The sequence below is a fragment of the Xiphophorus couchianus genome, chromosome 13, assembly GCF_001444195.1.
Source record: "Xiphophorus couchianus chromosome 13, X_couchianus-1.0, whole genome shotgun sequence".
Classification (NCBI taxonomy): Eukaryota; Metazoa; Chordata; class Actinopteri; order Cyprinodontiformes; family Poeciliidae; genus Xiphophorus; species Xiphophorus couchianus.
Window position 1 is genome coordinate 5,006,980 of NC_040240.1, and position 21,293 is coordinate 5,028,272.

The window sequence follows — 21,293 nt, forward strand, 5'->3', positions numbered from 1 at the left end:
ATTCATTTTAATCGACTACATTTATGCTGAACAAACAACATTTTGCAACTGCAGTGTTTCTGTTAAATAAGAAACGCAGTTAAAATCAAACAGGAATAAGTTTGTCTAAGCGATAAGTCCGCAAAAACAAAAAATGCCGCTCTGCGATTCTCCACAAACCACGTCTTCTTCTTCTTTGTGGTTTGCGCCGGTGGCAACATCCTGTTGTTGATCATGTGACTCGTGTGATGAGGGGAACAAGTGATTCTGTTGCAGTTTTGCTAACTAAACCAATTTTGATACAGCCAAAAACAAAAAAAACTCCCACCTCATCCAAAAGTTTTTTACCAAAAAATAAGTTTTACGAAATTGGCACGTTCCAGTTAAGGGAGTTAATTCCCAAAATGTCAAATTGCAGAATTGTACGGTCAATGGAAACACAGCTGTCGCGTGTGTTGGAACCACAAACAGAGATGTTTGATAGAAGAGTGAAATAGGATCTGCAGTTTGCTTTGCGTTTCTTTGTAAGAATTGGTCATAAAGTCACTGCTGCTCTATTCTCACTATGTAAAGACTCTTCTGTCCTCAGAACTCTGCTTCTCAAGAACATATCTGTCGAAGCCAAAGGTACTCGACATGACAGCTGCTCTCCTGAATCACCAGTGCCACACTTTCACACGTCAGACGAACAAAACAAACACCAGACCGACCACACAAAAAGCAGATAAATGCAGGAAAAAAAGAAAGAGAGCATGGAAGAGTACAGGAGGCTCTCTGCGGTCTTTCTGTCCTCCCGTGTTCTCTCCTATCGCCGCAGAGAGGTTGAGGGGGCCGGTTGTCATGACAGCTGTTGTCAAGGCAGTAGGACGAGCTAATAAACAAGAGCAAGACACTGCCATCCATCCATCCATCCATCCGTCCATCCATCCACCCGGTGTGGCGACGATGCCGTGGAAACCGCTGACAAGATGCGGCAAAGATGTGAGATGCTGAAAGTTTTTTATTTTTTCTTGAAATTTGTTCCCCTTTATCCGCACTCTAAGAGAATTGAACAACCTTGAGATGGTTAAACAGATGGAGTCAAGGCCAAAGCTTGGACACTTTAGATGGGTCCAAACTGTATAGAATTGGAGACATCTTCACGTCAGCTGCCTTCCACTCAGCCAACATCTGACACAACAGTTAACAGCCATGCCAGTCACAACATCTACAAAACACGATTCTATACACCTACATTCATTTACACCCGGAACCTAACCTGGTATGAGAACAGCATAGTTATTATTTTTGAGTATGCGAATGCAAGAGCCTGTTCAAGGCAGAAAAAACAAAACAAAAAAACACAGTTAGCATCATGACTGCGTGGTCAGCCACGAACACCAACCGGCGCAGCTCCCACTCATAAAGTCACATTTTTCCAGCCCAACCACAGGAAAACTATAAATTATATCAGCAGATGTGGGGGAAGGCGAGATAGCGCCTGAAGGACCCGTTGCATGCAGTATGTCATCAAACCACTAGGGGGCTCTAAACATTTGCAGCAATTAAAAATCTAACTACAAATACATATTATTATTTTGGGTGAAATTCAATCATCTTGTATATATAAATACATACATACAAAATAAATAAAAATAAATACATATTTCTCTCCCTGTTACACCCACCCATGCTGAATTTATCTATCGGCCAAAAATAATTAAAGGTCGTTCCTCTTTAGGTCCAAAAATAATAACTTCAGTTTTGTTTCTGTTCAGCTGGAGAAAGTTTTGGCACATCCACACATTTATCTGTTCTAAGTATCTGTTCAGTGATTGGATGGTTTCAGAGTCCCCTGGTGATATCATAGTGTAGAGCAGAGTATCGTCTGCATAGTTATGGTAGCTAATCGTATTTCCTGTTATAACCTGAGCTAGTGGGAGCATGTAGATATTGAATAAGAGGGGTCCTAGGATTGAACCTTGGGGTACCCCACATGTGACTTTTGTCTGCTTCAATGAGAAGTTTCCAATTGAAACAAAGAAATCCCTGTTCTTTATGCAAGATTCAAACAGGTTGAGCACTGGGCAGGAGAGTCCGACCCAACTCTCCAGTCGATTCAGTAATATGTCATGGTCAACAGAGTCAAAAGCTGCACTGAGGTCCAACAGAACCAGCACTGTGGTTCTCCCACAGTCCATGAGCATGAATACACGGACATGAGAGATGCAGTGCATTGTTTGGAAATGGTCCAACAATCTCTGAGAAGAAAACTCCAGGAGCTTCGGATGGAGTTGAAGAAGGCCCAGCTGACTATGGATCAGCAATCCGGAGAGCTGGAGAGTCTTTCTGAGGAACTGGACAATCTCCAAAGGCAGCATGAGGCAGATTGTCTAGAGATCCAGAACCTAAACAGGCAGAACTTGGGTTTGAGGGCCGAAGATGCTCTGCTTTGGGAAAGGTTGTGGGAAAAGAAGGACCAGGAGCAGCAGGAGAGCCAGCGTCCAAGATCAGCTCTGAGAAGACTCAGCAAGAGGGTAAGGTACAGTTTTCCAGACAATGTACCAAACGGGAACACTGCGGTTCAATACGGGGCGCAACATTTAACAGTGAAATACGGGACGATTCCGTATTTTATGGGACGGGTGGCGACCCCAGTTGCAAGACAACTACAGCCACCTGTCATTTTAAGCTAGCTTCTGCTAACCTGAATATTTACCACCCTCCTGTTGATATACTGACACTGTCTTTCAACCACTTTGAAAAGCTTTTCTTCATCCCTCCAACAGGGAGAGCGACAGGAGGGGAGGTGAAGGAGCGAAGGGGCGCCTAATCAGTGCCGTTCCTCTGTTAGTGATCATTTCATACCACAACAAACAGCTGGTAACAGAAAATGCAGAATAGAAAAAAAAATTCCCCACATCGTTTTTGTGTCCCCTATAGTGCAGCGCTCCTATGCATACCCACTTTTTGCGCCACTGGTCACAGGGTAACGGGTCCAGGCCCAGGAGAACACCCCATACTTCAACCCCCGGTTTGTCTTCCACATGGAACCTCAAAAAGATTTAGCATCAACCAAGGTATAAAACAAGGTTGTCCAATCTCCCCTTGGCTGTTTATTGCTGCTGCAGAAATGCTTTCCATATCAATTAAAAATGCTCAATTTGGTAAATTATTGGTGCTAGGCGAATAGTTTTCTATTAGTCAGCTAGCTGATGACACAACTATCTTCTTAAATAACCTGAATGAAATTCCCAAAATTCTCAAGTTCATCAAAATTTAAACAAATGTGAAATTTTGCCTCCAGAAGACTGTCCTATATCTACTGCTTTTAATATTCCTGTAAAGTCCAAAGTCAGGTATCTGAAAACCATGGCGTCAGGTTGATTGGACAACGGCAACGTTACTAGATCGGTTTCTTCCAGAGACTGGACATATTGCCTAAAGCTGGAACTTCATCTTTATTAGGCTGGTAGGATTAGAAATTGTACAGATGCCCGTTTTTATTGTGTAAATGAAAAATAAATAAATAGAACCATATCAGCATTTTTAATCACCTTTGTACTTCTGATTACATTAGTTGGTGGGTATCTAATATAGGGGGGGACAGCCACTTTATCAGCGAATTATGTTCGGTAAAAGAACAAATAATAATAAAAATAATAATAATAATACAAGTCATTGAACTAAAAATATAACTCCTGAAGAGGAGCTGAAATAAAACCTCTCAAAGGAGTCCATAACTGAGAGGAAGCTGGTCTTGTGGTTGACCAGAGGCACGTTACGCTCTGTTGGACACGTAGATCTCCAATCAGTCGTCAGTCTGCCACGGCGCCCTTCGTATCTTTCAGCTGCTGCTGCTCCTTGTTCCCACCCTCGGTCTTTGGCTCCAGTGATCCGTTTCCATCGCCGTTCTCCAACTCTCCCCCTTTTCCCGCCGCCGCCGCCTCCTTGGCTCCGTCCCTGCTCTTCTGCCCCAGGCTCTGCTTGTCTCTGAACACCTCCACGCCCAGCAACCGCAGGTAGTGGAAGCGCTCGTTGCGGGGGACGAAGGCTCGGATGGACGTCTTTCCCCTCCAGCCGCACAGCTGGATGGGACACTGAGGCTCAGAGGGGTCGCTGTGGGACAGAAAAGGACGGGGTCGGTGGGAGTATGCGAGCGCCGCAAACCACGACTTCACATTGATAGTTTTATAAGACGAAGATTTAGGCGGCTTACTTCGGGTTTGGGATGTACTTCAACACTATGCTGCCCATTCCTGCAGAGAAAGACGGTCACGTTAACGATGATTAATGACTACGAAGCGACAGAGGATCATTTCAGAGTCTATTTCTATACCTGCATGAGGAGTTCTAACCAGGCTCGCTACTTGTAATTAGAACCCGAGGAGCAGATGAATAGCTTATGCCGTGTCAGCGATTTTTTTTGTTTTGTGAGGAGGACGGAAGATGAACACGTATTTTAAAAGCAGCTAGGTTCGGCGCGAACTTGGCAGGGCGTACCCGTTTGCTTGGCCTGAGCGTGCGCGTCGTTTTCCAGCTTGCTGAGGAAGGGGTTCTCCTGCGTCAGCAGCACTTTGATGTCCTCCACACTCACTCTGATTATCCTGGAGCGAATGTACGGCTGGAGGGTGTAGATACCCTGAGAAGGCCAAAGACGAGATGCGGATAGTGAAGTCAGGGTTCGGACGCTTTTCACCAAAGTAAAATTCAAGCACTTTTTGAGGTACATTTTCAAATTTAGAACAAAATGTTATGTTTTGAAAATTCTCACACACACACACACACTTAAACTTAAAGGAAAAAAAAATATCACAAGCAGAGGTTGTGAAGAAATTCATTCAACTGTCCAAATTTTAGCACGGTATCTAAAGAAGAACGACAAGAATGAGACGGTCTGAACATTTTGGTAAAGTCGTTTGATTCCAAGACGGCATTCAAGGTCATTTTCCAAATCTAAACGAATGCTAAAATATCTGAATATATGACCTAATCGGTATTTAACACTAAATCAGAAGAGAAGTCTGAGAATTTAGCTCAAAATTCAGAGTAAGAGATCTGGCTGTCAATAGAAAACTATAATAGGTTTTTATGCTTCAAATGTGGAAACACTGCAAGTTAATTATTTGAAACAAACATAACTGCAGTTCTTACATTGTCATTAAGATATTGCGTGTTTCAATTCACTACTGTATGACATCAATTATACATAGTTTTACATAGCGCCATCTTTGTAGGGAAGCGCAGTGCAAAACATATGTTGTGCTTTATTACAAAACTGTACAGTTTCCAGGAGTTGATAAAGAAATTAAGAACTTTCCAAACCTCAAAAAGACCTAATTCAAGTTCCAAGCTTTTTCAACATTTCAAGCACTCTTACAAGCCTTGTAAACTGTGTTTTGACATAACATAAATGAATGTGGGTTCAGTTTTCTGGAAAGCTTGTTATTTAGGCTCAAATCAATGCATCATTTTCACTCCGGAAAAAGTTGAACTTTCTATGAAAACATTGGTGGAAATTTGACAAGGGTAATTGTAACTTGCCAAAGACCGGCCTCTATAAAAAGCACCCTGTGTATGTGTGTGGGCGTGTGTGTGTGTGTTTACCTCCTGAGCCAGCCTGAAGGCACAGCCAAACTCCTCTCCGTCGCTGTTGCGAGACCACACCTTCACCCCGGTGTTAATGACCTGAGAAAAAAAGCAAAACAAAGACGACTGAGGCCGACATGAAACCACCACAGACGTGTTGGACAAAAGGATTACATAATAAGACAAGTTGTTTATGTCATTACATTAAGCTACTATGGGAAAAGTCCCCCCCCAAAAAAAATCTTCATTTTGTAATGAACTCCAACCTCCAAACCAGGGTAGAGAACCAGAGGGATTTGGGATAGAAGAGGGACCCATCTGTTTGCACCGCTTTAGTCACGACACACACTCGCACACACCCGGAGCGACACACGCACACTGAGCAAAAGTGACGCAGCGCTGCGATAAAACAGCTTAATGCACAACAGTTCGGATCAATACCAGATATATTTTTCTCCCAGAATGAGCCGCTTATGCATCAGGCTTTAATGTCCCCCTCATCGCAATAAAACTCAACTTATGCAGACAAAAGAAAAAGAAAAAAGCTAAAGACAGCTGCCTGGACGAGGGAGCAGAGAGAGAGAAAAAGAAAACACACCTTCATGCGCTCGCCGTTGTTGAGCAGAACGTTGCGCAGCTCTTTGGATACCATGTACAGGTGTCTCTTCTTGCCCTCGTGCGTCCTGGTGAGAACGTTGAGCTTGGGGAAGTCAGGAGACAGATCGTAAAACGATCTGAGGAAGTCGATAGGGGGGGGTTAGCATGTTTTACCGACACGCTAAAACCATTTCTACCCAGAATCCAAAGAGTTGCTCACTGTATGGTGGTGAAGACTGGGTCGGCTTCAGTCAGGAACACAAACGGGTCTTCTTTATAGCCAAACACCCTCAGCTTTTTAGATGGTGGAGGTCTGAGAGACACAAAGATGATTGTTCCAATATTTCCTCAGATATAAAATTAATGAAGCTTGTTAATCAATCTACAACCAATAGCTAGAGAAGCTGTGGGACAGACGTCAGTGACCAGAAGTCTTCATCAACAACACATTGTAGGGAGCTCTAGTAGGACCAAAACAGGTCAAAGAAACATCGTAGGGAGCGCTGGTTGTGCCACCAAAAATTCACTATAGGGAGTTATAGTAATGCCACAAACATATCATAAAAACATTGTAGGAAGTTCTGGTAGAGCCAAAAACAGTATATATTTTGGCGGTTTTAGTTTTATTTCTTAGAAAATGTGCCTAAATTTCTTGTAATTGTTCCTTTTATACTAGATTTCCAAACAATACACTTCAATTTAACAATTTCTTATTGTTTTCTTATAACTGGATGAACATAAATGTCGGTAATGGGAAAAAAAATATATCAAAAGTAGGCAATTTTAGGCATGTGAATATAGGTTTAGTAAGTAAAAAATGAAAATCCCCAGTTTTGTAGATGTTGCGAAACCTGTGCCCAGGGCAAAATGCCAAGGTTTTTTTTTTTTTTACTAAAACATTTTTTTACATTCATTTTACATTAGTTGTATCAATTTTTGCACAAATAATGTGGATCTATGGTTTCCAAAAGAGTGTAGCCATATTTAGAACAGTTCTAAAAGATTTATGTACTATATAATGACTGTTATTATTAAAAGTTATTTTATATTCCATCCGTCTTCTCTAAAACTAAAGCAGCTGCTGTGATGCTTTCACTTCTGACGTATCCTCCCAGATTTTAGCTTTATTTTGACACCAAAATGATACAAATAGAGTTTGTAATTGCAGGGGAAAAAAAATTCAATTAAATTTGGGTTTGTCATTTTATGGGAGTGGACACCTCTCTCTTGGTTATTGGCTTGAACAGGACTCACCCACACACAGCATCTTGTTTACCAGCAGCCTCCTGAGCCAGTGGAGCTCCTGCGGTTTCCGTCTCCCCGTCTCCTCTCCCTCCTGGGCCGCCGTCCTCCGTCTCCTCCGCCGAGCCTTCGGGGAGAAGACGGGGGACGTCTGCTGCCAGCGAGCCTCCGGTTTGGGTCGGAGCGCTCTTCCTCAGCTGCGGGCGAGGTAAGAAGAAGAAGAAGAAGAAAAAAATGAATAGAAAGGAAACCTGGCTGAGGTTAGCGTTTGTTTATGTAGTTGTCGTGGGTTTATTTGCGGGGTTTTGTTCAGGATCAACGGATGTTTGTCGGAAGCACCTTGGGGTGTCTTTTGTTCCACGGCATGGGGGCTTTCTTCACCAGCACGGCCACAAAGAAGCCGCCGGTGTTCTGGTGATGAGGCAGAATCCTCATGCTGACAATAAAACACAGAAACATCAATCTCAGCTGTGACTGTTGGAGCGCCACCTGCTGGCAGAAAGCCACGACGTCGTTAAAGCGGTCAGACAAAAGAGGCGTCGAAAATGTGAGGCAACGGCGCCCTCTAATGGTCTAAATCTGAACAGTCTTCAAGCTGAATTTGTAAAGCAATACAATTACTTTTCCATTTGCTCAAGGGGGTTAATGTCGTACAAAAAAAAAAAAAAACACAAAACAAAAGAAGCAAGGTTCGGTAAGTTTTCCAATCCGAAATTAATTAGATTCTTTTGATATTCTAAAACAAGAGGTTGGTTACACAATAATATATCTATTCGAAAACAGTCAGTTCTTAGAGTAAGGCCGTCTCCACATTTGAGAATAAAACATGTTTACACCACTTTGGAGTTTGTTGTTTTCTTTTTTTTTGCTTAGACAGCCCTGTATCCCAGCTGTACCTGAATGCAGCATGCACAACTGTCTTATCAACGGACTGATTGGATGGAGGTTCTATTTTAATCTGGGTTTTTTTTTTTTTTTTTATTGTTGCCACGACAAATTCCAATTAATGTTTACAAACAAAACAGAAACCTGACCTTGATTGTGAGATTTTATCCACTGTTTGTTCAGTGAGAGCGTCAATAAATTTGAAAATATCATTAAAAGCAGTTACCGTGTGCCGCCGTCACCCAAAACAGTAGTGATAAATAGTTCTTATGTTTGTTGTCGTTACAATAGAACTAAGTCCATATTGCCCACCTCTATTCTATTACCACACCATGGTTGTTCATGCTTTTATGATACCAACACTTTTATAGACAGCCGAATCAATCTTTTTGCACCTTTTGTAAACCTCAAGGTCAACATGACAACACAACATCTGGGGTGGGGTGGGGAGTAACTTTGCTCAATTACAGCCAGGGAAAACGTGGCATCTAATTAAAGAATCTAAAGTTTTATGAGACTAAAGCGTTTTAAAGCGTTCGGCAGCATGTAGCAGCAGGCTGACGCTTTGCAACAGGCTGCAGCAAAAACACGGACCAGATTCCTTCTGGTTTCGTTCCAGTGAGCCGTACGCAAGCGTGTGAACTGGTACCATCGCTCCAGGTGCAAGCCGGCCAGCTTCTCCGGGTCTTTGGGTGGGAACATAGTGGGACGGATCTGAGTGTGGCGGCTGCTTGGAACCTCGGACCAATCGGAGAACCACTGGCCCTCCTTGGTCATCAGCTGCAGAACAAAAACAAGATAGAGTTCATTCCTAAACTTTGAATGCTGAGTTGTTATTTTAGTTTGTTGGCTCTATTAGCATTCATTTGAAAGTGCTATGACAGGAAAGTACGTGAAGAGAAAGAGGGAAGGCTTGCAGCAAAGGTCACCAGCCTGGGAATCGAACCTGCGGCGGCCGCCTGTCAAGGACTAAGGCCTCCTTATGTGGGTTGTGCTTAACCCCCGCCCCACCACAGCACACCCGAATGCTAAATTCTTAAATAAGAAAATAATAATAAGTAAGATAAACTTTGCAGTACCTTCCAGGAAGTAACCCCGGGCATCCACTTGAGTCCAGGCAGGTCGGCGGATGCGTCAGCCAGCTCCAGCGCTCCTGCCATGATGTGGACGGGCCGAGAAGTTTCAGGTTTGATTCTGGGTTTTTTTTAGGGATTAATAAACTATAAAAACTTCTCTAAAGATGTGAAAAGTGTCTGTCACCTTCACTCTTCTCCAGCAGTGCCGCTATGACGGCTTCGTCCTCTATCGGGTTGAGCGAACAGGTGGAGTACACCATCCTCCCCCCTACGGCCAGCTGCTCAACGCCACGCACCGCAATGCGCAGCTGCAACCTACAAACAAACACACCCGGGTAACGCACTGGTGCCAACTTTGGAAATCAGTGCCACACCAGCGGCTCTTTCCTCTGCTACTTCGGCTTTGTCTTCCTTGAGGAAACGTCCGACTCACCCATGGAGGTGCAGGCTGTTGCTGGTCGTCCATTTCTTCCACACGTCTATGTTCTTCCTCATGGTTCCATCTCCGCTGCGGAACACAGGGCAGAACCGGTCAGCACGTCAACATGTGGAACCAAAACCTCCAGACCGTTCGAGTTTCAGCAGACGGACGGGTTCATGCCTGGTTTTGCTCCTGCTGAGTTTGGCAGCGTGTCTCCCTTGGCTCCGCTCTGGAGCCGACCAAACTCAGACAGCTTTGCAAACTACTGCAGTTTGGTTTTGGCTAAAGGATTTTACATAACTTTAAAAAAAATAATAATCATTTTTAAAACAAATCACTTTGAAAATACCTAAATGGAGAACGAGCCTCTTCTCCATTAACACAAATATCATCTAGTTATTTTTTCCTGAAGAGCAAACGTCATTGTGACCCTGCCTTGGTTTTGTTTTTGGAACAGATAAGCCATTTTTAAACATTTTTCTGAGCTCGACACTGAGGCAAAACCAAATCAGCTGCGTTTGCATTACAAACGTGCGCAGAACGCCGTCGATATTCAGCTAAAATTATAAAAGATACGTTTTCGCGATGGTGCCGTTTCATCACAATTAAAAATCACACATGAATACGTTTGTTCGTGCGAGAAGCCATTAAAAAACATCCGGCGTCGAGATGCTTCTACCACTTCCTGTCTTCTTCTAGCAACATCTGGCTGTTGATTTGCGTGACTCATATGATGCCAAAACAGCGTTTCCATTGCAATATTGCCAAAACATACAAAAAACCCCAACAAAAACCTTTTAGCGTAAAATATGAGATTTTTCAAAATGAGCAAATTTATTTCCATAATTTCAATTTGCGCAATTATATGGTGAACTGAAGCGCAATTAATGATTTTTAAAAAATTTTTTTTACCAAATGACCGACCATTCTTGTGGCTTTAATTGGAATGAATGTGTGTGTCAGCTCATTGGATACACACAGATGCAAAAAAAGAAAAAGAGTGAGCACTCTTACTTTTTTCCTCAAAAGATCATCTAGATCAGTGGTCCCCAACCCCTGGTCCGTGGACCAATTGGTACCGGGCCGCGCAAGAAATAATTAAATGTTTCCACATATCACCTCCGATGTCCACCGGACTCTCAGTTGCCATGTCAACTGTTTGGGATTCCCCTCCGTTCTTACGTCACGGCGCTTTCTGATTGGCTACCTGTCACATTCAACAGGCTTTGGTCTCGCTCCCAGTCAGTGAAAACCCCACAGGCTGCGATAATCGGGCCAAGACAATGTTGAATATTCCCGATTTTAGATCGGACATATTCAACACACCACCAAGTAACACACCACACACTGCAGGACGTTGTAAGATTGTCAGAAAGGGAAAATCTGGGCAAAAAACAACAACAAAAAAAGGCTTTAGCGGGAACACCACCATCCAGAAGCATTATCTGACGGTTCCCTTTCTTTTCTTATCTTGTTGTGTCTCCCGTGTTTGTACAAACCCCCCCACTCTTGTCCACAGTTTACAGTTTGTCGTAAAACGCCTAAAACTCCAGCCGGACACGCCCTCTGACCTGCAGGGAACGTCACACAGGACTCGGTCGTAGAACAGGACGTCCTTCATGCCGCCGGAGTCGATCTGCAGCGTGGGGATGCAGGAGGCGTCGTGGTTCACCACCATGATGCACGGACTGTTGAGGCGCTTGGCCTGGTGCACCAGCAGGTAGCAGCGCTTGTTGTCCACGTCGTTGGCAATCACAAAGCCCTCTGGGCGGCGGAGACGGAGGTTTAAACGCTAGTGTGGACTGATTTTTCTTTTCTTTTTTTTAAAACAACTGCGCTCACCTGGAAACGGCACGTCCATGTCGGAGTGAAGCATCTCGATCAGCTGAGCCGTCTTTGAACCGGGAGCGGCGCACATGTCCAGGATCTGCACAGGGAAGCGAGTCGGCGTTTAGAAATGCAGCTGCGAATATAACTTCAGCGTGGATGGAAACAAGAGAAATCAACTTTTTCTCTATTCCAAATTAGAAATGGATGTTTGCCTACCTTGTGGTGGGACTCGATTTTCAGGAGCAGAGGAGGGATCATGCTGACAGCTTCCTGTCTGCTGATGTTACCCTGCAAAGGAACGTCAAGCAAAGTTCTGAGGGGCGTTCAAGTGATGCAGACTTTAATTAAATGTTTTAATTAACAGGGGGAAGAAAAAAAAAGAAAAAGAAACGTACAGATTCTGTCTCGCTGACCAGGAACTGATGAAACTTCTCCAGCAGGGGAGACTTCCTAATGAGCTTCCTGCTCATGTTGGTGTGCCAGGCCTGCTCATCGGGATACCTGGAGAGAAGAGCTTAGATTTATCATAGGTTAAATCTGTAAAAAAAAAAAAAAAAAAAAAAAAAAAACACAGGTTGAATCTGTAAAATCTGTAATAAAAACAGACTCTGCAGTTAATAAATAAAGGTTAAATCTGTAATAAATGTAGATTTCACAAGTAAATACAAATTTTACCTGTAATCAATGAATTACTTAATACAGATTTAACCTGTAAAATCTGTGTTTATGACAGATTTTACAAGTTAAATCTGCTTAGTTAAAGACTTGCCAGCTGAGAGGCTGTGGGGCTTCAATCTTCTGGCTGTCGATTTCCAGCTCCTGAATATCTTTGAAGTATTTTTCCTTCAGACAGTGGAGGATCTCCTTAGCGTGACTGCAACATGGTAAGAAAAGAAAATAACAACAAATCAGGAAGTTGCAAGAAATTGACCTTAAGTGGACCTCAGCCTCATGCTGCTCACCTCTTGTATCCGGTGATGCGGATGGTTGCGGGCAGCGGCTCCCTCATGGCCTCCATGAACTGGTCAAACTCTCCCTCTGGGATCAGGCCTTGTTCCTTGTAGTAGTCCTCAAACAGCTTGTTCTCCTTGATGATGTCCGCGTAGCCTGCTCCCCAGCCCTGGAAAACACGGACGCCTGTTCATGAGCTGAGGGAAACGCTCTGAATAGTGCATGAAACCATGCGGGCTTTTTAAATGCAACTGCTTAAAAATGTGCATTGTATGGTTCTAGTGAAGTTCGACGTGTCAGATTTGTCTTTCAAGCCTACTTTAAACCTTCAAACTGCTTGGCAAGTCTTTAAAGACCAAGTTATTGTCTGCAGTGTCTCGGGTAGATATTTTTAAAAAAAGACATTTTAACTGTAGGCCTTAAATTAAAGAAGGAAACCACGTTTACGGAGTGACAAACTGTCCACACACAAGGCAGCTATAAAGCAAACTTTCCACTTTTGCTGCTCAGGCCCTGCAGCAAGTTTAGCTAACCAGACTAACCACAAATACCTCTGATGTTCACAGAAGCGGCGTGGTTTTACTTTAAATGCCGTTAAATCGTGGCTGACTGAACCAAACACATTAGCGGGATTTGCTACAGCAGGAGTGCGACTCTCTTACAGCGTTGTCTCTGTCGTCTCTGCTAGCATTCTGGTTTTTCTGCCGCTGTCGGCTTCTTTTCCCCATGCTGGACCAGCAGACAACTCTGGAGAAAAGTCTACGCAACGACGTGGACGTCAGGACGCGCGAACAGGAGACTTGAAACTCGGCAAAACAAATCTCCGACCAGCAGCCTTTGGGAAGAGATGCGTTGCTCTGCTGGGTATCACCGGAACGTGTTGCCTGTGTGACGCACGTGAATCAGGACCCATTCGAGGTAGCCATAACATTTGCCAGAAGTAATAGGACACACCTCCAGGGCATTGGGGCCGTTTATATGCCTAAAGAAATGTGTCTATATTCATAAGTAAATCCGTTGTGTCCCGACTTTTAGGTAAAGCCTAATAATAATAATAATAATAATAATAATAATAATAATAATAATAACTAAGCTAAATAAATTAAATGTATTATTACTATTGTGAAATAAATCCTTAATTATAATAACTAAAACTATACAATATAAAGATTTCGTATTTTTCAGGGGTAAATAAGAGCTTAAGTCAGATTAAACTTTCGTGCTTTTTTTCCACCAAAAAGGGTTTTTAAGAAACACTTTTGTCTGATTGGCTAATTATCCATGCTTAATCCACAACGGATAACTTGGAGCTTTCGTATTGTAAGTGCTATAAAAGTGCACAGCAACAATAAAATCACATTAAGCTAATTTCATAATGGAAACATAAATAGTTTGTAGGCTTAGATAGCATTTAAACAAATAATGATTTGATTTGTTTCATGGAATGATATGGGCCATCTTTTCTAGTTGAGTAACGTCGATGCAAAACTGAGTTTTGTGATTGGCTAACAACGTCTGACAGCATATGGTTCGAAATGTGATTGGTTCGAGGCGGTCCCTCTCGTGCGCTCAGTCGGTATTGCGTTTTCTGAGTGACAGCAAGTAAACCAGTTCATATCCTGTGAAACAGGAGCAGTATCATACGTTTTGACCCGGTATCGTTCACCTTTCCCTTGCAATGGACGTCTTCCTGTCCTGGCTGTTCTCCTCGGAGGAGCAGGAGCGGTATATTTTGGACTGCATGGCTTACTTCATGGATTTCATGGCAGCCTGCACATTCGTTAGTTTACTTTTCCAAAACGTCCCTTACGGACGGTATGCTTCGAGCAAATATGGGTTTCCTGTTAGTGTGAAGTTTGCCTGGTTCATCCAGGAGCTGCCCTCCTTATTGTTGCCTCTGTGTTTGGTGTTTTGGACATCTTCCTCTAAAACGTCTCTATTACCCAATCAGCTCCTCATTGCTATGTTCTTCTGCCACTACGTTCAAAGGTAAGTAACCTACAACTTTTACATAAACTTAATCTTTACGTTAGATGTGTCCTTGTACTTATATTATTACCTACATATATGTAACTTTGTGTGTTATACAAATGTGCAAATCTGTAAAATATCTAACACGTTTTATTATTATTATTATTATTATTTGTTATTTTTTGCAGAACCCTTATTTATCCATTTTTAATTCGAGGGGGTAAAGCGACACCGTTCGCCTCATTCGCCCTGGCCTTTGTCTTCTGCATATACAATGGCTACATGCAGGCTCGATACCTGAGTCACTATGCAGAGTACCCTGCAGACTGGGTTACACATCCACGCTTCATCACAGGTGAGGGTTCTCTGTCTAATCAGCGGATCTTTCATAGTAGCCATTAACAGTAGAATTCCGCGAGTTGAAATTACGAAAATAAATTAATAAAAATACGCCAATTTCGAACAAACTTGATAAATTTTTTTACATTTTTTTTTAAAGTTGTTGCGCTGGGATAAGGTGGTCTTTCAGTCCTATTGAAATAGATGTATGTTGTTGAACTGCAACGGAAACACTTTTTTTCCGAGTCACGTGATCATCAACCGGCTGTTACTACTGGGGGAAACCACAAATAGGACGACAGGAAGTGGTTGGAGGATTTTTTGTTTTGCTTTGGGGTTTTTTTTTTTCAGACAATGTACAGCTTGCTCTCACATTTTTGCAAAGTTCATAAAACGCTGAGTGTCATTCGGACGTGTTGAATCCACTGCTTTTCTGTAAAATGAACATTTCCCCAAATCAGCTGAGGCCGACATCTCCTCTGGTGGATGACAAATGGTGAGGGCTAGCACCAAGCGTTAAAAAAAAAAAAGAAGCTTATTCAGACTTAATTTTAATTTCATTAAATGGAAACACCGCAATTGCACAAAGTTGTGTTTTTTCGACATTAGCAAGAATATAGACAAAGATTTGCTCACATTTGTAATGGAAACGCAGCTAGTGACTTGCAAATGTCTTCACATTTTGTCACCTTACAACTTGAATGTGTTTTATGTGATAAATAGACCGACACAAAGTAGTGTGCATTACCCAAGCGGAAGGTAAATGGGTTTCTCTGTAAAACTCTGTAAAAATGTGCCCTGCATTCCCGTCCTCATTTACTCATTATCCCTATCTGTACTATTTACATTCTGCAAGGCTGAATCTTCCGCACTATCTAAACACAGATGCGTCCCCCTCAGGGAATGGTCGGATAAGGGAGGCTAGGAAACATTTGCGTCATCAGCAAAACTGGTCACAGTGACCTTTAAAGATCGAGGATGTTCTGTGCCCAACCTGGCAACCCTAGGTGGGGGGAAATTTAGTCGAGGATAACAGGTGAAAAGCAATGAAGGAAACCGTACAACCCTACTGTTGATCGTCGATTGACAATATCTGCTGACAGAGCTTTGGGTCCGACTTCAGGTTCTGCTCTGTGGCTGATCGGCTGGCTGGTGAACATCCACTCTGACCACATCCTGAGGAACCTGAGGAAACCCGGCGAGACCGGTTACAAGATTCCGAGAGGTAAAGTGTTTTCTCTCAGCAGATCCACACAGAAGCGTTTTCCTACCATCACACTGACTAGAAACCGCGGCTCTTTAGACCTTCTACCGTTTGCTCTTAATAACTTTGGATAAAGCGATAAAGAATCACCAAACCTGGCGTTAAAATGTCTTCGCAACATTTTGTGGCTTTTATAGTAACACCAATAGAAGTGACAATAAAGTATTAGCAACTTCTTTTGGAAATGTATTTAGGCAACTGCGTGTCACTGCAGGCTAACGCAGTCATCACATCTTCATAATTTACTGATGCTGTAAAAAGCCAGACAGTAGAGAAAATAGCATAAATAAATACTCAGTTTTAGGGTTTTCAGACATTAATAGGAATTTGTAGTTGCTACGATAAATAAAAAATTATTTTAAGAAACACAATATGTGTCTAACAGATATAATAAGAAATGCAGGTTTTTGCTGTTTTTTGCCTCTAAATATGAGTCCTATTATTTTGCAGATATGCCTTGTTATGTTGAAAACTGTGTTTTTTTTCTTTTCATTTTCTGCAAATATCAACAGCCCGTAGAAGAAAGTGTATTGATTTTCTCTGCTTTAAAATCTGAAAACAGAAGTTAAATTGTGGACCGATGGTGGATATTTCTCAGAAATTATAGTTTTCTTTTTTTCAAACGCTTGTGTAAGATTTGTGGCTCCAAACAAAATTTATTTATATGGAAAATGTTTTGTGTAAGTGTGTGTGTGTGTGTGTGTGTGTATTTTCTTTTCTGTCCTGTAATGCTGCTTACATTTAATCAAAAAAAGAATAATATCTCATTATATGTTTTTTTTTTTTCATGGAGATAGTCAAAATGTTGCTAAGAAACGAGAACTGCTGGCACATTGTGTTATTTGTGAAAATGGCCGTGAAAATCTCTCCAACGTGTTAAAGCTGATCAGGGAATCTTGTCTTTATTACATTGTTCACTTGAATGAGCTCAGTTTTATTTGCAGATTACAAACATAGCAGATAAAAAAAATTAATATTATCCAGAAATGTGCATTTTCATATGCAACATTTTTTAAATAATATTCAACATGTAAAACATGGGGAGACGGCTGACTGAGTCGCACTTTTCTCAAAGCTACGTTTAACTGGAAGCTATCAAGGCAGGAGGTGCCTACAGCGCCATGAGAGTCCATTTACTTTAATTGTTTTCCTTTTTGTCACATTAAAACAATAAACTTTAATCCAGTTTATTTGTAATTTTATGCAACAAACCAATACAAAGTAGTGTATAATTGTGAAGTGGAAGGACAATCATATGCGCTCTCCTGCAAATGCCAGAAAAGAAAATCTGAAAAGTGTGACTATTTGGGGGAAACCTTGTATCATTTTCCTCTCTCCTTTGCGTTGGCCACATGAAATCCTAAACAGAATCGTCGAAGTTTGTGGCTATGAAAACGGATAGGAGAATCCAGAAGTTGGAGTCATTTTTAAATGGGACTGTATTTAACTATACAGTGTCTGATCATTGCCTCCTTGTATAAATGTTTTTCCTTAGCTCACGCTCAGTTGGTCTTTTTTTTTTTTTTTTTTCTACCATGTGCCAGCCAGTCCAAACCCATTCTTTATATTTGCATTTTCAAAAAACACTTCAAAGTCCTAAATTCATGTATCTAAAATAGAGACATTAAAGTGACTTAAAAAGTGTTAAATTAATTGATCTACAACTTCCAAATATCCTCAAATAAATGCGGTGTCCAACTGATTTACATAACTAAACATATTTCACATTAACGGTGGAAAACAGCCTCCTTACATCACAAGAGAGCCGCTGTAGATGTCAAACAGCCCGGCTATGTCTTCCAGAACAGCGACCTAGTTAAAGTTGTATATTGTTTATATATATATACAGTATACATACTGTATGTATATATATATATATATATATATATATATCCTCTTCTCTCCTCTTTTCCCCGGCCTCAACAGGCGGAATGTTTGAGTTCGTGTCCGGAGCCAACTTCTTGGGAGAGATAACAGAGTGGGCCGGCTTTGCTCTGGCGGGCCGCTCGGCTCACAGTGCAGCCTTCTCCGTCTTCACCACAGTGGTCCTCGCCAACAGGGCTGTGGCCCACCACAAGTAAGAATAACACGCACGCCAAGTTGAACTCTCGTGGGGCGTGCGTACGTTCACCCTGAAAGGATCTTTTCTTGTCTCGCCTCGCAGATGGTACCTCGCTAAGTTTGAAGACTATCCCAAAAGCAGGAAGGCACTGATTCCCTTCGTGTTCTAGAAAGCTGCAGAGCCGCTCCGGAAAGGTATTTCTGACATAAACTTTGTTTGTTTTCTTGCTTTCTTTTGCTTGGAAATGACGTCTGTCATTATTCAGTTAAGTAATAACGCAGACGGACGTCGCTAATTCGTTCATAAAGCAGCAGGAAGCCCCTACGACTTCAGCTGAAATGCCACTGGAGTTACGCTCACAACACCAAAGACCTTGTGCGACGCTCGGCCTTATGCCACAGGGAAATACGTGGATCCTCCTTCCATCCTAACAAACTGACAAAAAAGGAGTAGAGACTGGAAATCTGAAGCTGATGTTGAATGAAGACCAGTGGTGTTCACAGATATCTTGGGGATCAGGTGCTCAAATTTTTTCCCACTTTGTTCAATGAGAGTATCAATAAATGTGAAGATCTGATTAAACCCACTTACTGTGTGGGGATACGTTACACTGCGTTCAGCTTCTGTGCAGCAGAAATCTGGAACAAACTTCCAGAAGACTACAAAACAGCCGAAACACTGAGTTCCTTTAAATCAAGGCTATAAAACCCCACCTGTTCAGAGTTGCTTTCCACCCATAAACGTTGACCAACACACACGACGCATATTGATGATTTTGACAATGGCACTTGACAAAACGGTACATTTGTTACTAACGTTTCTCAATTGATGTCTGTATGATGTTTTTACGGATTTCTATTTTCGTGTTTTAGAAAGCGCTTTGAACTGCCTTGTTGCTGAAATGTGCTGTGCAAATAAACTTGATTGAAATTACACTTCTTTATGTGAGCGGAGTCCTGAAGAAGCGTCTTACAAAGGGGAATGTTTCTCAAAAGTAGTACCTGTGTTTGTGGGGCTGTAATTGCAGAGTCACAGCCATAGAGTTGTAGAAAAACGTAGTAAATGGTTTTAATTTAGTAGATACTGAATTGTGATATAGTCAAAGATTTAAGAAGGGCACTTTTTTTGTCCATAGGAACAAAACAGCAGGTGCTCTAGCACCTCCTAGTGTCTTATCTGTGCATGCCTCTGATGGAGACATTTCAAATCTGGTCTTCCTGCTTCATTCTGTTCTGTTTATCACTAAATAAATCTAAAAACCAGACAGAAGAGTCTTTGCAGTAACAGTAAAGCCTGATACTTTTATCCGGTTTCAACATGGAGAACACGCACCTCCTCTCAATTACTCACCCAAGCCTGAAACGAGGAGATGAGAGTCCTCCCTGAGCACCGCTATGGGGGCTTCTCCACCAATCAATGAAGAAGAGGAACTCACTGATAAACGTGGATAGAACGTTAGAGCCACACGGAGAACGTACAGAGCTTAAAAAGACAGAAACTCTGAGAAAATATACAAGTGGAAACGTTAGAATTGCTTTGAATGTCTGGTAGCTTCTGGTGACTGTTACTATGAGTAAAGAAATGTTTTGTTTTTTTCTGAGTGAGAACTGTTATAGATTTATAATAATGGGATGAAATGTTCACCAAGTGACTTTAATTCTCCTCTTTTTGATGTAAACAAACATGTTCAAAAAGCGTTTTCCTTGAGATTATGTCGTATTTTCCTGTCACTTTTTACAATTGTACACAACTTAGTGCTGTTCTGTCACATAAAATCCCAATAAATTGATTTTTTTTTTATGACTGCAACATGAGATCATGTGAAAGTTTTGATATCTTTTCCAGGCACATAGTGCCATTTTATAGCACAATCAAGTAACTGTGTTCACTTCAGTTGGTATAAAAATGCTGTATATATATCACACATGACTCAACCCCTTAACCTTCACCCCGGACAATAAAATGGAAAACCGGAACGCAGGCTGCTCTGTGAGGCGGAAGCTCAGAAGCTTGGAAACTGCAGGAGGAGGAGGAGCTTCGTCCTCGTAGGCGGAGCTAGGTCCACCCGGGTGGTTTCACAGTTGAGTGGTTGCCACGGGAGATTAAAAGATTCCTCAAACATGCATGAAAGAACCAAGGCAACACTAAAAGTATGTTTTAGATTACCATTATAATGTTATAAAGCTAAAAAAAAACAACATTTTACATAATACTACCCCTTTAAGGATCTGCAGTTCAGCTTAGTGCTACACCGAGATGTCACCGTCAACATTTTTTACAGACCTACGTGTTTTGCTGTAATTTTTCCACCCATCATCAATAAAAACTTAACTACCGTATCGAAGAGTGATGAATCTGTGACGGCTCTGCCACAGATTGACGTCCATCATTTTCCAAATCCCTGCTGGCGTCTCGCTCCTTCTGCTTCTTCTCCGGACCGTTTCCTCCATGCATCCTCTTTAGCCACGCTCCTTGTATTTGCATCACTACGTTACACTCGACCGTTTTAATTGAGACTTCCTCATAATTTTAGCATCATTCATTTTGGGGAAGATGGAAGTGAGAGCTCTCTTTCTTTTCTTTTTCTTTTTTTTTTTAAAGCATAGCATCTTGATGAAAGGTTTCGGTTTTGGGACTGATTTCCTCGGCCTACTCAAGCGGTGTGGTACGTTTAGACTGTATAAATTTCACTAAATGCATGTACAAGACCTAAAATAAAATGTTAATTCCAAACGTATCTACAGAAATATTTTAGAGTGAATTGATGTCTATGTAATTAATCAACCGAATAGTGATTAAGCCGCTTCTATCTGTGATTTGTGCTGTTTAGTCATAGTAAGATAGTTTTCCTTTATGGGCAGTTAAGTTCAGAAATCAGATGCCATCTTTTGAACCGTTATTCACCCGGAGCAAATTATAAAGCTACAAAAAAGCATCAAAATGATGAAAGGAAACAGATACAGTATATGAATAATACTTAAATTAAACTGCACTGATATAATGTGACGTTGGTTATTTCAGTTACAAAGAAAAAACATTTTTTAGAGATGAATCTTTATGTTCTCTAAGCGATATTTTTCTGAAAGGCTGGAATTAGATTCATTTACC

General features: G+C 41.7%; 2 protein-coding genes across 3 annotated transcripts; one reads left to right on the forward strand and one right to left on the reverse strand.

The window, feature by feature from the left end:
- Positions 1–961: 961 nt before the first annotated feature.
- On the reverse strand, positions 962–13,459 carry nsun2 (NOP2/Sun RNA methyltransferase 2). Its single transcript, XM_028036804.1, has 19 exons — positions 13,212–13,459; positions 12,561–12,718; positions 12,368–12,472; positions 11,994–12,099; positions 11,815–11,886; positions 11,611–11,695; positions 11,340–11,532; positions 9,781–9,855; positions 9,532–9,662; positions 9,351–9,424; positions 8,921–9,051; positions 7,726–7,822; positions 7,399–7,583; positions 6,365–6,457; positions 6,146–6,281; positions 5,566–5,646; positions 4,462–4,600; positions 4,178–4,217; positions 962–4,077 (listed from the first exon to the last, which is right to left on the reverse strand). The coding sequence occupies exons 1-19, from the start codon at positions 13,275–13,277 to the stop codon at positions 3,777–3,779; spliced, it is 2,268 nt and encodes a 755-aa protein (XP_027892605.1). The 5' UTR covers positions 13,278–13,459; the 3' UTR covers positions 962–3,776.
- Positions 13,460–14,091: 632 nt separating this feature from the next.
- Positions 14,092–19,999, forward strand: srd5a1 (steroid-5-alpha-reductase, alpha polypeptide 1 (3-oxo-5 alpha-steroid delta 4-dehydrogenase alpha 1)). Of its 2 annotated transcripts, XM_028036386.1 has the most exons (6): positions 14,092–14,538; positions 14,709–14,875; positions 15,983–16,084; positions 18,050–18,200; positions 18,288–18,379; positions 18,451–19,999. In XM_028036386.1, the coding sequence occupies exons 1-5, from the start codon at positions 14,228–14,230 to the stop codon at positions 18,352–18,354; spliced, it is 798 nt and encodes a 265-aa protein (XP_027892187.1). In that variant the 5' UTR covers positions 14,092–14,227; the 3' UTR covers positions 18,355–18,379; positions 18,451–19,999. The 2 variants fall into 2 exon arrangements, with proteins under 2 accessions (XP_027892187.1, XP_027892186.1); XM_028036385.1 differs by having other exon boundaries at positions 18,288–19,994.
- Positions 20,000–21,293: the final 1,294 nt, after the last annotated feature.